This window comes from Toxorhynchites rutilus, chromosome 3 (genome assembly GCF_029784135.1).
Source record: "Toxorhynchites rutilus septentrionalis strain SRP chromosome 3, ASM2978413v1, whole genome shotgun sequence".
NCBI classification, from domain to species: Eukaryota; Metazoa; Arthropoda; class Insecta; order Diptera; family Culicidae; genus Toxorhynchites; species Toxorhynchites rutilus.
The window spans coordinates 189,609,242-189,625,787 of NC_073746.1; the positions used below are offsets into that span (position 1 = coordinate 189,609,242).

General features: G+C 45.8%; 2 protein-coding genes across 2 annotated transcripts; both read left to right on the forward strand.

The window, feature by feature from the left end:
• Positions 1 to 1,532: 1,532 nt before the first annotated feature.
• LOC129773748 (uncharacterized) lies at positions 1,533 to 7,287 on the forward strand. Its single transcript, XM_055777394.1, has 4 exons — positions 1,533 to 2,007; positions 2,588 to 4,275; positions 4,401 to 6,427; positions 6,504 to 7,287. The coding sequence occupies exons 1-4, from the start codon at positions 1,533 to 1,535 to the stop codon at positions 7,285 to 7,287; spliced, it is 4,974 nt and encodes a 1,657-aa protein (XP_055633369.1).
• A 4,843-nt stretch (positions 7,288 to 12,130) lies between these two features.
• Positions 12,131 to 14,665, forward strand: LOC129773750 (uncharacterized). Its single transcript, XM_055777395.1, has one exon. It carries the CDS (start codon positions 12,131 to 12,133, stop codon positions 14,663 to 14,665), a length of 2,535 nt encoding a protein of 844 aa, XP_055633370.1.
• The last annotated feature ends 1,881 nt before the right edge of the window (positions 14,666 to 16,546 follow it).

Genomic DNA, 16,546 nt, shown 5'->3' on the forward strand with positions numbered 1-16,546 from the left:
TCAGGACCCGGCGAAAGCGAACTTTTCAATTTTTTTGCAGCGGAGATCACCATGGCAGGAGTGACCACGAACGTCGTCAAACTTATGACGTCCGAAGGAACACCTAAGGAGGCAAACTTAACTTGAGCTTCACTGGCTGGTATATGGTCAAACACGGATGTAAAGAACTTGGCGAAAAGCTCACAGCATTCAGTATGAGTATTCGCTTCGACGTCGTTATAGAGCACGTTGCTTGGGAGGGTTGAGTTTTTCCTCTTACTGTTGACAAACGCGTTTAGGTTGTAGTGATTGGACATGAGCCGAGATATCACGCGAATGAAATCACGACCTACATTCAATCCCTTAAACCAAGCACTCGTCGAAACCTTAGGGATAATCGTGTGTAACCAACGACCGAACTCATCTTCACTCCACATGCGCTGCCAACTAACGAGTGTGTCCTGACGAGGAATGTGAAAAAATTCATTATAGGCAATTTGCCTTTCAAAAAGTGTGCCTTCTGAAGCGCCCACCTTAGCTAGCGAGTCTGCTTTCTCATTCCCCGGAATCGAGCAATGAGAGGGAACCCATGCTAAGGTAATCTTGAATAATTATTCGACCAAAACACTCAATAGATGTCTTATTCTTGTTAGGAAATAAGATGAGCGTTTATCAACTTTCATTGAGCGGATTGCCTCTATTGAGCTGAGACTGTCTGAAAAAATAAAATAATGGTCGATGGGCAGTGTTTCAATGATCCCTAGAGCATAGTATATCGCACCCATTTCTGCGACATACACGGAACAAGGATCTTTGAGTTTGAAAGAGGCACTGGAATTTTCATTGAAGATGCCGAAGCCAGTGGACCCGTTTATGTATGAACCGTCAGTAAAGAACATTTTATCAGATCCAACTTTCCCATATTTTTCTGAAAATATCGACGAAATAACATTGGAGCGTAGGTGTTGCGTACACCCTGTAAGTGACGCCGCACACAACCACACGGCACGTTGATTTCCGACCTACCAAGGCGAAGGTGGCTGCCATTGGCAGTGACAGATGAGAAACAAAAAAAAACAACATTCCATCACCAGAAAGTAAAACGTGGATTGGTAAAAAAGGCTAGCTGATTAATTCGTTAAAATTCTACCTAAAATTTATTTTATTGTTATTAAAAATAGTTTGATTTAAAACTTAATTCTATTGTGCTAAAACCGAATGCTTAAAAGGGTTAGCGCTACAGGAACCTATCAAACATAATAAATCGCACGACAGATAGGAAACGTATAAACGTAAGTTTCAAATGAACTTGTAAAACCATTATCCAAAACTGTTATTATTATAGGAAAATTTTAATCTCTCTCTCTCTCGCTGTGAAATAAAGAGGATTGAATTTCGGAAAAAGTGTTTCCATCGTTGCATTTTCAACATTTTAAAATTTTCGTTTTATCAAACGATCTACGATGCCAAGAGGGAATCTTCGACAGCGTCAAACGCCAGAGGAAAGCTCTATGCAAACGTGCCTGCTTTGCAATCATTCGATCAACGATGAGATGGTGTGCTGCGATAGATGTGCCTGCTGGTTTCACTTCGTCTGCGTCGGAGTCAACGAGGACGTGGCCAATCGTTCTTGGAACTGCCCGGATTGCTCGCCAGCTGAAGATCCGGCTCCACAATTGCCACAATCATCGACCCAACCAGGAAATACAAGGGAACCATCCAATCTTCCGGCACAACCATCACCGCAATTGCCGATTCTGCCACCGCCGGGACTGTCATCCGTGCCTCCTCGTCAAATTCCAACCCCTCGTCCTCGCACGTCAAGATTAGGTAGTGTAACACCACCGACACCACTGCCCCGCACTCCACGTCCATTGGATCAGCTTCTTCCGGTTGTTGAGGTCCAGGAAGAACGGGCAACTAATCATGTCGCGCACATCGAAGCTGATCTGCTTAATGAATTGTCGGCAGACCTTCGCATTCAGCTTTTGGAGGAACAAGAAGCAATCGAACAGCGATATTTACTGCGTAGGTTTCAGTTATTGTTGGGTTCGTCACATAACATTAATTCATCGAATCCTCGAGCACCTGTTAGGACCAATCGTATCGCTGGTCCCGCTCCTGTAAGTCATTCTTCGCCAATGAATGCGAAACAACCCTCTTTACTTACAACCACTCAAAATCGAATTGAATCACAATTTGTCCCGATTTCTCACGCTCAACGAACGGAACATACTCTGACTTTTCCCGTCGTTGAAAATCGATCGAATTTCGTAGAATTCCGTCCACCTCGATCTTTAAGGGGTCCTATTGCTTCGACGCTGGTTCCACCTCAGACAAATCCACCTGCGTTCCAACGATAATCAGCGTATGCGATCTTCTGCTTTCGCACCGTTTGTTAGTAACGCTCCAACCGGTCTGGAATATCACCCATCGGTCTTTCATGATGATCCTACTGCAGTAGGGGGTACGGTTTTGTTCAACAGATGTCAAATCGCTGCTCGTCATGCAGTATCGAAGGAGTTACCAGTGTTTACTGGCGAACCGGAAGAGTGGCCCTTATTTTTTGCGTCTTTTGAAAACACAACGCACCTTTGCGGATTCACAGCAGAGGAAAATATGGTTCGGCTTCAAAAGTGCCTAAGAGGGAAAGCGCTGGAAGCGGTAAAGTGTCAACTGTTGCACCCTAGCAATCTGGATCAAGTTCTGGCTACACTGAAGATGCTCTTCGGCCGTCCAGAAATCATTGTACATTCGTTAATACAGAAAGTAAATAATCTGCCAGCCCCTAAAGCAGATCGTCTCGGAACGCTCGTTGATTTTGCTCTTGCTGTACGTAACATGGTAGCTACAGTTCAGGCTTGTGAATTAGAGGAACATTTGTGTAACCTCACTCTTCTGCACAGTTTAACCAAGCGACTTCCTCCAATGATTCGATTGAATTGGGCGACTCACCGACAGTCTCTCCGGTCCGTGACATTGGTTGAGTTTAGCGATTGGCTATACAAGTTAGCGGAAGCAGCTAACGCCGTAACAATGCCACAGTTTTCATGTGTCGCTGACAATAAATATCGTCGTACCCGAAAAGAAGATGGATTCTTGAACACCCACGCTGAAGCGCAGAAAGTGAAGCAGTTTGGTTCAAGCAATAGTTGTGTCGTTTGCAAGGGAAGTTGTGTTGCAGTAGAGAAGTGTAAGCAATTTGTTTCATACAGTCTTTCCGCGCGTTGGGACGCACTACGGGAGCATAAACTATGTCGTAGTTGCTTAACAAACCATCGAGGCTCGTGCAAATCCGCAAAACCGTGTGGCAAGAACGGTTGTGAATACAAGCATAACCGACTACTGCACAATGACGCAAAGGATAAGCGAGATACGCCAATGGCTAATTCGAGCAACCACACCAACGGTCAAAGGCCAGCGGTTCATGATATTGAGTCGTGTAACATGCATCGGGGAGGAAGCAATTATGTACTGTTTCAGTACATTCCCATTATTCTTTATAACCAAGGAATCGAGATTCGTACGTACGCGTTTTTGGACAGTGGATCGTCTCTGACGTTGATGGAGGAAGGTCTAGCGAAACAGTTACACCTGAGCGGAGAGAAGCATCCATTGTGTCTGCGGTGGACTGCTGATACTTGCCGCTATGAGATGGACGCCACTAAATGTTCTTTGAACGTATCCGGCACGCTAGACGGAAGTAGTCAACACAACTTGATGGAGGTCTACACGGTGAAAGATTTGAAGCTACCTTCTCAATCGTTATCAGCTGGAAAACTGTCCGCCAAGTACGCGCATCTAAAAGGGCTGCCGATAGAATCTTACAACAACGTTCAACCGAAGCTACTGATAGGTGTGAGTAACGCTAGAGTGATGCAAGCCCTGGACAGCCGTGAGGGAATGTTAGATGAACCCGTTGCAGTTAAAACGCGTCTTGGCTGGACGGTTTATGGTACGATGATGAACAGTTTTCTATCAAGTGTCGTTCCACACAGTTTCCACATCTGTTCTCACTCTCTCGGATCGGACGAAAACCTTCATGAGGCAGTGAAGAACTACTTCACTCTCGACAGTTTAGGAATTGGATCTCCACAAAACCAGCTTCTCTCCAAAGAAGACGAACGGGCCCTAGCAAAGTTGCATAAAGTTACCACATTCCAAGATGGACGGTACCAAGTGCGACTTCTTTGGAAATACGATGACATACGACTGCCTAATAATCGAACCATGGCCCTCAGGCGTCACCATTGTCTGATCAAGAGGATGGAACGCGAACCCATGTTGGCTGAAACGGTACGGACGAAAATGGAAGATTATGAAAAAAGGGATATATACGCAAATTGACAACGGAGGAGAATCGAGAAACCGGCGATCGTACGTGGTACTTACCGATTTTCCCGGTCTTTAACCCCAACAAGCCGGGTAAAGTCCGGATAGTCTTTTATGCTGCCGCATCCTTCGGAGGTGTCTCGTTAAATTCCGTGTTGATGAAAGGCCCGGATCAGCTGAACGCTCTTCCACCAGTATTATACAAATTTCGTGAGCGGTTGATAGGCCTTGGAGGTGACATCGCTGAGATGTTTCACCAGTTGCGGATGAACCCTGAAGACGCAGACAGCCAGCGGATTTTATGGTGTGCTAATGCTCAAACAACGGAGCCATGCGACTACGTCATGCAGGTGGTAACCTTTGGGGCTACCTGCTCCCCGAGTACAGCACTTCACGTTCTGAAAGAGAACGCGTCCCGATTTGAAATACAATATCCTGTGGTGGTTGAGGCTATCTTTCGTCGCCACTATGTCGACGATATGTTGACAAGCGTTAACACTGATGAGGAGGCGATCAAATTGGCCAACGATGTCCAACACATACACAACCAGGGAGGATTTCTAATGCGAAACTGGGTTTCGAACTCGCCTGTGGTACTAGAAGCCCTAGGAGTAAGTCCAAAGCATGAGAAATCACTAGAGATGAACGCTGAGCTCGCTATGGAAAAAGTCCTTGGTATGTGGTGGAGTACGACTACTGATGTCTTCCGCTACAAGCTCTGTACGGATCGCAACCAGGAGCTATTATCTGGCTCCAAATACCCTACTAAGCGAGATGTGCTGCGAACTCTCATGGCTATCTATGATCCTTTAGGGCTTATCGCGCACTACCTGATGTATCTGAAGGTACTTCTTCAGGAAATCTGGAGAGCCAAAACTGGATGGGATGATACTATTGAACACAAACATCTGGAGAAATGGCTGCTCTGGTTGCGCATATTACCCGAGCTGGAAACTGTTGAGGTACCTCGTTGTTATTTTCGTCATGAAGCAGGTATCGACAATGCTACCGTGGAACTTCACACCTTTGTGGACGCCAGTGAGAATGGTTTCGCTGCTGTGTCATTTTTCCGCTTCGAGGTAGACGGCCACATCGAGTGTTCTCTCATCGGGAGCAAAACAAGAGTAGCACCTATAAAATTTGTTTCCATCCCTCGTCTCGAACTGCAAGCAGCTGTTGTCGGCGCGCGTTTGGCCCAAACACAGACAGATGCACGAGACATTATATGTTGGCTGCAATCTGACCATCGTCGCTATTCTCAGTTCGTAGCTTTCCGCGTCGGCGAAATATTGGAAACAACAAACGTTAACGAGTGGAGGTGGCTGGGTACCAAGTACAACGTTGCCGACGACGGCACAAAATGGAAATTTAGGCCGGATCTCAGACCTACAAGCCGTTGGTTCATCGGTCCTCCATTCCTGTGGAAGCCGAAGAGTGAATGGCCGGTTTCAACTCTATGCGGAGAAGTAACATCCACGGAGATCCGAACCAGTCTACTGCACCATACCGAAGCTAAAAACGAGGCCGTTCTACAACCGGATAACTACTCTTCTTGGCAGCGGTTGAGACGTGTGATCGCCTTTGTTCAACGCTTCGTCGGAAACATCAAAAGGAAACAAAATAGTCAACCTGTGAATTTGGGGCCCCTAGAACACGAAGAACTTTCTGCCGCAGAGATGTTTCTATTCCGGCAAGCCCAGAGAGATGACGGCGAAGAACTGGCGGCTATATCAGTAGGGAACCGTCAGCTCAACAAGAAGAGCCGCTTATACAAGCAGAGCCCTTTCATTGATGACTGTGGCGTAATGCGAATCCACAGCCGTCTAGGAGAGTGTGATTTTTTGGACGAAAGCGATTCCCATCCCATCATTCTCCCTCGGGATCACAAAATTACCCGTCTCGTGGTAGCCAACGTACATCAGCGTTATCATCATCAGTGCCACGAAACTTGTGTGAACGAAGTGCGGAAAGCATTTTACATTCCACGAGTGCGTAGAGTCTGTAACCATGTTCGCCGAAGTTGCCAGATGTGTAAAATATTCACTGCAAGACCAATGCCACCGTCGATGGGTCCACTTCCGAAAGCACGAGTAGCGGCCTTCGTACGACCATTTTCGTACGTTGGCGTGGAGCTCCTGCATCATTGCTTTAAGGAACTGCTTCGCGCGTCGTGGAACTCCTGTCGAAATTAGAAGTGACTGCGGAACCAATTTTGTCGGCGCAGATGAAGAACTTAAGGCTGCTGTGGCGAATTTGGACCGGGACAAGCTAGTGACTGAATTCACCACTCCAACTACTTCATGGATTTTCAACCCTCCCGCCTCACCTCACATGGGTGGGTGCTGGGAACGTCTTATCCAGTCAATAAAGAAGATCCTTGTCGTCATTAAACCTCAGCGAGTAACTACAGAGGAAGTCTTGCGAAGCTACCTTATTCAGGTGGAAAACATCGTTAATAGCCGACCTCTGACTCACGTTCCTGTGGATAGTTGTTCTTCACCAGCTCTCACCCCGAACCACTTCCTAGTGGGTTCGTCAAACGGGTCCAAACCTCTCGTCCCATACAAGGACTGTCCTCTAGCACTTCAGAGGTCTTGGAAGGCATCAGACGCTTTAGCTAATCGTTTCTGGCAACGATGGATTACAGAGTATTTGCCCACGATCACTCGTCGCACTAAATGGTTCAATCAAGTGAAGCCTATTGCGGTGGGCGACGTCGTCATTGTGGTAGATCCAGATCTGGCACGGAGTTGCTGGCCTAAAGGACGAGTGGTGTCAGTTACAACCTCCTCTGACGGTCAAGTTCGTTCTGCGGTAATGCAGACCGCTTCAGGACTCTACAACAGACCCGCAGTTAAGTTAGCCGTGTTGGATGTAGGTGCAAACGACAGTAGATCGGACCAGGGTCCAACTACCGGGGGGGATTGTTGCGTACACCCTGTAAGTGACGCCGCACACAACCACACGGCACGTTGATTTCCGACCTACCAAGGCGAAGGTGGCTGCCATTGGCAGTGACAGATGAGAAACAAAAAAAACAACATTCCATCACCAGAAAGTAAAACGTGGATTGGTAAAAAAGGCTAGCTGATTAATTCGTTAAAATTCTACCTAAAATTTATTTTATTGTTATTAAAAATAGTTTGATTTAAAACTTAATTCTATTGTGCTAAAACCGAATGCTAAAAAGGGTTAGCGCTACAGGAACCTATCAAACATAATAAATCGCACGACAGATAGGAAACGTACAAACGTAAGTTTCAAATGAACTTGTAAAACCATTATCCAAAACTGTTATTATTATAGGAAAATTTTAATCTCTCTCTCTCTCTCGCTGTGAAATAAAGAGGATTGAATTTCGGAAAAAGTGTTTCCATCGTTGCATTTTCAACAGTAGGTGATCTGGTATTCCATGGATTTTTTGTCGCATGGACAGATCAAAAATGACAGAGGAATTGCAAAAGTATGGGAAGCAAACTTGGTTGGAGATGCCTGGTGAAGGGTGCACGTCGTGGGTAAGGTACTCATGGTATAAAGACATAAAACTTGACTGAGGAGTCAGTTGTAGTAGATTTTCGAAGTTATCAATCACCAATGGATTCATGATCTTGCAACGGATGAGAAATCTGTAGGATAATTCTGTGAACCGAAGAGTAAGCGGGGGTACTCCTGCCAAAACTTCGAGACTCATCGTATGTGTCGAATGCAAACACCCCATGGCTATACGCAAGCAACGATATTGTATCCTCTCCAGCTTGAGAATATGAATCCTGGCAGCTGATCGGAAGCAAAAACTGCCATATTCTAACACTGACAATATCGTTGTTTTGTACAACTGAATGAGGTCTCCTGGATGGGCACCCCACCATGTTCCGGTTATTGTTTGGAGAAAATTGATTCTTTGCTGGCATTTCTGTTTCAAATACGCAATGTGTCTCCCCCAGGTACATTTAGAATCAAAATATACACCCAGGTATTTGAAAAACATAGAGTGTTGGATCGTTTTGCCGGATAGGTAAAGCTAGAATTGGGTGGGTTCGTGCTTCCTAGAAAAAACGACCATTTCAGTTTTCTCCGTAGAGAATTCGATACCCAGCTTGAGGGCCCACGTGAACAGATTGTTCATGGTATCTTGCAACGACTTTTGCAGAGCGACGGGATTAGTACCCGTGATGGAAATAACTCCATCGTCTGCAAGTTGTCTCAGCGTGCAGTCTCTAGTTAGACAATCATCCATATCATTGACGTAAAAACTGTACAAGAGTGGGCTTAGGCAGGAGCCTTGCGGTAGGCCCATAAAACTTTAACGAGAAGATTTTGAGTTGCCATGAGAGAAATTCATGTGATTTTCTGACAGTAAATTGTATAGGAAATTATTCAGAATTGGTGAAAGTCCACGATTATGAAGCTTCTCTGAGAGAATTTCCATGGAAACTGAATCAAATGCCCCTTTGATATCGAGGAAAACGGAAGCCATTTGTTCTTTGCGAGCAAATGCGATTTGGATTTCAGAAGATAGCAGCGCGAGACAATCATTCGTCCCTTTACCTCGGCGGAAGCCAAACTGCGTATTTGACAGCAAATTGTTCGTTTCGACCCACTTGTCCAAACGAAGTAGAATCATTTTCTCTAACAATTTGCGAATATTGAACTCCCGGCCCCGTCAGGTTGACGCCATATGAGCCTTAATAAAAATATATATTTTGGATAGAAAAAAAAATTTGCGAATACAGGAAAACATTGCAATCGGCCTATACGAGTTGTGATCGCAAGCCGGCTTGTTGGGTTTTCGTATGGCTATCACTCTCACTTGTCTCCAGTCATGCGGGACAATATTCAGCTCCAGAAACTTGTTGAACAAGTTCAGCAAACACTGTTTTGCCAAGTCGGGAAGTTTCTTCAACAAGTTGAATTTAATCTTGTCCGACCCCGGAGCTGAATTGTTACATGAGAGAAGGGCAATTGAGAATTCCACCATCGAAAAATTCTCATAATCGCATTGGAGCGGAATATCGCGTACGACGCTTTGTGCAGGAACAGAATCGGGACAAACCTTCCTTGCAAATTTGAAAATCCAACGGTCAGAGTATTCCTCACTTTCATTGGTATGGTTCCAGCCACGCATTCTCCTAATCGTATTCCAAAGAGTACTCATAGCGGTCTCCCTTGACAAACCATTGTCGAATTTCCGCCAATATCCACGCTTTTTTGCTTTAATCAGACCTTTTAGTTTGGCTTCTAGAGCTTGGTACTTTCGAAACCATTCCACTAATCCAGTTTTCCTGAATTTTTTGAAAGCGGATGATTTTTCAAGGTAGACCTTTGAACACTCCCTGTCCCACCAAAGTGATGGAGGACGACGTCGGAAAGTGGTAGCCGGTACACGTTTCTTTTGAACTTGAAGTGCGCTATCGTAAATCAAACTTGGTTCCACCTCAGACAAATCCACCTGCGTTCCAACGATAATCAGCGTATGCGATCTTCTGCTTTCGCACCGTTTGTTAGTAACGCTCCAACCGGTCTGGAATATCACCCGTCGGTCTTTCATGATGATCCTACTGCAGTAGGGGGTACGGTTTTGTTCAACAGATGTCAGATCGCTGCTCGTTATGCAGTATCGAAGGAGTTACCAGTGTTTACTGGCGAACCGGAAGAGTGGCCCTTATTTTTTGCGTCTTTTGAAAACACAACGCACCTTTGCGGATTCACAGCAGAGGAAAATATGGTTCGGCTTCAAAAGTGCCTAAGAGGGAAAGCGCTGGAAGCGGTAAAGTGTCAACTGTTGCACCCTAGCAATCTGGATCAAGTTCTGGCTACACTGAAGATGCTCTTCGGCCGTCCAGAAATCATTGTACATTCGTTAATACAGAAAGTAAATAATCTGCCAGCCCCTAAAGCAGATCGTCTCGGAACGCTCGTTGATTTTGCTCTTGCTGTACGTAACATGGTAGCTACAGTTCAGGCTTGTGAATTAGAGGAACATTTGTGTAACCTCACTCTTCTGCACAGTTTAACTAAGCGACTTCCTCCAATGATTCGATTGAATTGGGCGACTCACCGACAGTCTCTCCGGTCCGTGACATTGGTTGAGTTTAGCGATTGGCTATACAAGTTAGCGGAAGCAGCTAACGCCGTAACAATGCCACAGTTTTCATGTGTCGCTGACAATAAATATCGTCGTACCCGAAAAGAAGATGGATTCTTGAACACCCACGCTGAAGCGCAGAAAGTGAAGCAGTTTGGTTCAAGCAATAGTTGTGTCGTTTGCAAGGGAAGTTGTGTTGCAGTAGAGAAGTGTAAGCAATTTGTTTCATACAGTCTTTCCGCGCGTTGGGACGCACTACGGGAGCATAAACTATGTCGTAGTTGCTTAACAAACCATCGAGGCTCGTGCAAATCCGCAAAACCGTGTGGCAAGAACGGTTGTGAATATAAGCATAACCGACTACTGCACAATGACGCAAAGGATAAGCGAGATACGCCAATGGCTAATTCGAGCAACCACTTGCGAAACAGTTACACCTGAGCGGAGAGAAGCATCCATTGTGTCTGCGGTGGACTGCTGATACTTGCCGCTATGAGATGGACGCCACTAAATGTTCTTTGAACGTATCCGGCACGCTAGACGGAAGTAGTCAACACAACTTGATGGAGGTCTACACGGTGAAAGATTTGAAGCTACCTTCTCAATCGTTATCAGCTGGAAAACTGTCCGCCAAGTACGCGCACCTAAAAGGGCTGCCGATAGAATCTTACAACAACGTTCAACCGAAGCTACTGATAGGTGTGAGTAACGCTAGAGTGATGCAAGCCCTGGACAGCCGTGAGGGAATGTTAGATGAACCCGTTGCAGTTAAAACGCGTCTTGGCTGGACGGTTTATGGTACGATGATGAACAGTTTTCTATCAAGTGTCGTTCCACACAGTTTCCACATCTGTTCTCACTCTCTCGGATCGGACGAAAACCTTCATGAGGCAGTGAAGAACTACTTCACTCTCGACAGTTTAGGAATTGGATCTCCACAAAACCAGCTTCTCTCCAAAGAAGACGAACGGGCCCTAGCAAAGTTGCATAAAGTTACCACATTCCAAGATGGACGGTACCAAGTGGGACTTCTTTGGAAATACGATGACATACGACTGCCTAATAATCGAACCATGGCGCTCAGGCGTCACCATTGTCTGATCAAGAGGATGGAACGCGAACCCATGTTGGCTGAAACGGTACGGACGAAAATGGAAGATTATGAAAAAAGGGATATATACGCAAATTGACAACGGAGGAGAATCGAGAAACCGGCGATCGTACGTGGTACTTACCGATTTTCCCGGTCTTTAACCCCAACAAGCCGGGTAAAGTCCGGATAGTCTTTTATGCTGCCGCATCCTTCGGAGGTGTCTCGTTAAATTCCGTGTTGATGAAAGGCCCGGATCAGCTGAACGCTCTTCCACCAGTATTATACAAATTTCGTGAGCGGTTGATAGGCCTTGGAGGTGACATCGCTGAGATGTTTCACCAGTTGCGGATGAACCCTGAAGACGTAGACAGCCAGCGGATTTTATGGTGTGCTAATGCTCAAACAACGGAGCCATGCGACTACGTCATGCAGGTGGTAACCTTTGGGGCTACCTGCTCCCCGAGTACAGCACTTCACGTTCTGAAAGAGAACGCGTCCCGATTTGAAATACAATATCCTGTGGCGGTTGAGGCTATCTTTCGTCGCCACTATGTCGACGATATGTTGACAAGCGTTAACACTGATGAGGAGGCGATCAAATTGGCCAACGATGTCCAACACATACACAACCAGGGAGGATAATGCGAAACTGGGTTTCGAACTCGCCTGTGGTACTAGAAGCCCTAGGAGTAAGTCCAAAGCATGAGAAATCACTAGAGATGAACGCTGAGCTCGCTATGGAAAAAGTCCTTGGTATGTGGTGGAGTACGACTACTGATGTCTTCCGCTACAAGCTCTGTACGGATCGCAACCAGGAGCTATTATCTGGCTCCAAATACCCTACTAAGCGAGATGTGCTGCGAACTCTCATGGCTATCTATGATCCTTTAGGGCTTATCGCGCACTACCTGATGTATCTGAAGGTACTTCTTCAGGAAATCTGGAGAGCCAAAACTGGATGGGATGATACTATTGAACACAAACATCTGGAGAAATGGCTGCTCTGGTTGCGCATACTACCCGAGCTGGAAACTGTTGAGGTACCTCGTTGTTATTTTCGTCATGAAGCAGGTATCGACAATTCTACCGTGGAACTTCACACCTTTGTGGACGCCAGTGAGAATGGTTTCGCTGCTGTGTCATTTTTCCGCTTCGAGGTAGACGGCCACATCGAGTGTTCTCTCATCGGGAGCAAAACAAGGGTAGCACCTATAAAATTTGTTTCCATCCCTCGTCTCGAACTGCAAGCAGCTGTTGTCGGCGCGCGTTTGGCCCAAACACAGACAGATGCACGAGACGTTATATGTTGGCTGCAATCTGACCATCGTCGCTATTCTCAGTTCGTAGCTTTCCGCGTCGGCGAAATATTGGAAACAACAAACGTTAACGAGTGGAGGTGGCTGGGTACCAAGTACAACGTTGCCGACGACGGCACAAAATGGAAATTTAGGCCGGATCTCAGACCTACAAGCCGTTGGTTCATCGGTCCTCCATTCCTGTGGAAGCCGAAGAGTGAATGGCCGGTTTCAACTCTATGCGGAGAAGTAACATCCACGGAGATCCGAACCAGTCTACTGCACCATACCGAAGCTAAAAACGAGGCCGTTCTACAACCGGATAACTACTCTTCTTGGCAGCGGTTGAGACGTGTGATCGCCTTTGTTCAACGCTTCGTCGGAAACATCAAAAGGAAACAAAATAGTCAACCTGTGAATTTGGGGCCCCTAGAACACGAAGAACTTTCTGCCGCAGAGATGTTTCTATTCCGGCAAGCCCAGAGAGATGGCTACGGCGAAGAACTGGCGGCTATATCAGTAGGGAACCGTCAGCTCAACAAGAAGAGCCGCTTATACAAGCAGAGCCCTTTCATTGATGACTGTGGCGTAATGCGAATCCACAGCCGTCTAGGAGAGTGTGATTTTTTGGACGAAAGCGATTCCCATCCCATCATTCTCCCTCGGGATCACCCAATTACCCGTCTCGTGGTAGCCAACGTACATCAGCGTTATCATCATCAGTGCCACGAAACTTGTGTGAACGAAGTGCGGAAAGCATTTTACATTCCACGAGTGCGTAGAGTCTGTAACCATGTTCGCCGAAGTTGCCAGATGTGTAAAATATTCACTGCAAGACCAATGCCACCGTCGATGGGTCCACTTCCGAAAGCACGAGTAGCGGCCTTCGTACGACCATTTTCGTACGTTGGCGTGGATTTTTTTGGTCCGTTTCTCGTCCTCGTTGGTCGTCACCACGAGAAGTGCTGGGGTATGATTGTCACATGCCTAACCGTTCGGGCAATACATATCGAATTAGCAGCATCATTGACTACAAGCTCCTGCATCATTGCTTTAAGGAACTGCTTCGCGCGTCGTGGAACTCCTGTCGAAATTAGAAGTGACTGCGGAACCAATTTTGTCGGCGCAGATAAAGAACTTAAGGCTGCTGTGGCGAATTTGGACCGGGACAAGCTAGTGACTGAATTCACCACTCCAACTACTTCATGGGTTTTCAACCCTCCCGCCTCACCTCACATGGGTGGGTGCTGGGAACGTCTTATCCAGTCAATAAAGAAGATCCTTGTCGTCGTTAAACCTCAGCGAGTAACTACAGAGGAAGTCTTGCGAAGCTACCTTATTCAGGTGGAAAACATCGTTAATAGCCGACCTCTGACTCACGTTCCTGTGGATAGTTGTTCTTCACCAGCTCTCACCCCGAACCACTTCCTAGTGGGTTCGTCAAACGGGTCCAAACCTCTCGTCCCATACAAGGACTGTCCTCTAGCACTTCAGAGGTCTTGGAAGTCATCAGACGCTTTAGCTAATCGTTTCTGGCAACGATGGATTACAGAGTATTTGCCCACGATCACTCGTCGCACTAAATGGTTCAATCAAGTGAAGCCTATTGCGGTGGGCGACGTCGTCATTGTGGTAGATCCAGATCTGGCACGGAGTTGCTGGCCTAAAGGACGAGTGGTGTCAGTTACAACCTCCTCTGACGGTCAAGTTCGTTCTGCGGTAATGCAGACCGCTTCAGGACTCTACAACAGACCCGCAGTTAAGTTAGCCGTGTTGGATGTAGGTGCAAACGACAGTAGTTCGGACCAGGGTCCAACTACCGGGGGGGATTGTTGCGTACACCCTGTAAGTGACGCCGCACACAACCACACGGCACGTTGATTTCCGACCTACCAAGGCGAAGGTGGCTGCCATTGGCAGTGACAGATGAGAAACAAAAAAAAACAACATTCCATCACCAGAAAGTAAAACGTGGATTGGTAAAAAAGGCTAGCTGATTAATTCGTTAAAATTCTACCTAAAATTTATTTTATTGTTATTAAAAATAGTTTGATTTAAAACTTAATTCTATTGTGCTAAAACCGAATGCTAAAAAGGGTTAGCGCTACAGGAACCTATCAAACATAATAAATCGCACGACAGATAGGAAACGTACAAACGTAAGTTTCAAATGAACTTGTAAAACCATTATCCAAAACTGTTATTATTATAGGAAAATTTTAATCTCTCTCTCTCTCTCGCTGTGAAATAAAGAGGATTGAATTTCGGAAAAAGTGTTTCGATCGTTGCATTTTCAACAGTAGGTGATCTGGTATTCCATGGATTTTTTGTCGCATGGACAGATCAAAAATGACAGAGGAATTGCAAAAGTATGGGAAGCAAACTTGGTTGGAGATGCCTGGTGAAGGGTGCACGTCGTGGGTAAGGTACTCATGGTATAAAGACATAAAACTTGACTGAGGAGTCAGTTGTAGTAGATTTTCGAAGTTATCAATCACCAATGGATTCATGATCTTGCAACGGATGAGAAATCTGTAGGATAATTCTGTGAACCGAAGAGTAAGCGGGGGTACTCCTGCCAAAACTTCGAGACTCATCGTATGTGTCGAATGCAAACACCCCATGGCTATACGCAAGCAACGATATTGTATCCTCTCCAGCTTGAGAATATGAATCCTGGCAGCTGATCGGAAGCAAAAACTGCCATATTCTAACACTGACAATATCGTTGTTTTGTACAACTGAATGAGGTCTCCTGGATGGGCACCCCACCATGTTCCGGTTATTGTTTGGAGAAAATTGATTCTTTGCTGGCATTTCTGTTTCAAATACGCAATGTGTCTCCCCCAGGTACATTTAGAATCAAAATATACACCCAGGTATTTGAAAAACATAGAGTGTTGAATCGTTTTGCCGGATAGGTAAAGCTAGAATTGGGTGGGTTCGTGCTTCCTAGAAAAAACGACCATTTCAGTTTTCTCCGTAGAGAATTCGATACCCAGCTTGAGGGCCCACGTGAACAGATTGTTCATGGTATCTTGCAACGACTTTTGCAGAGCGACGGGATTAGTACCCGTGATGGAAATAACTCCATCGTCTGCAAGTTGTCTCAGCGTGCAGTCTCTAGTTAGACAATCATCCATATCATTGACGTAAAAACTGTACAAGAGTGGGCTTAGGCAGGAGCCTTGCGGTAGGCCCATAAAACTTTAACGAGAAGATTTTGAGTTGCCATGAGAGAAATTCATGTGATTTTCTGACAGTAAATTGTATAGGAAATTATTCAGAATTGGTGAAAGTCCACGATTATGAAGCTTCTCTGAGAGAATTTCCATGGAAACTGAATCAAATGCCCCTTTGATATCGAGGAAAACGGAAGCCATTTGTTCTTTGCGAGCAAATGCGATTTGGATTTCAGAAGATAGCAGCGCGAGACAATCATTCGTCCCTTTACCTCGGCGGAAGCCAAACTGCGTATTTGACAGCAAATTGTTCGTTTCGACCCACTTGTCCAAACGAAGTAGAATCATTTTCTCTAACAATTTGCGAATATTGAACTCCCGGCCCCGTCAGGTTGACGCCATATGAGCCTTAATAAAAATATATATTTTGGATAGAAAAAAAAAATTTGCGAATACAGGAAAACATTGCAATCGGCCTATACGAGTTGTGATCGCAAGCCGGCTTGTTGGGTTTTCGTATGGCTATCACTCTCACTTGTCTCCAGTCATGCGGGACAATATTCAGCTCCAGAAACTTGTT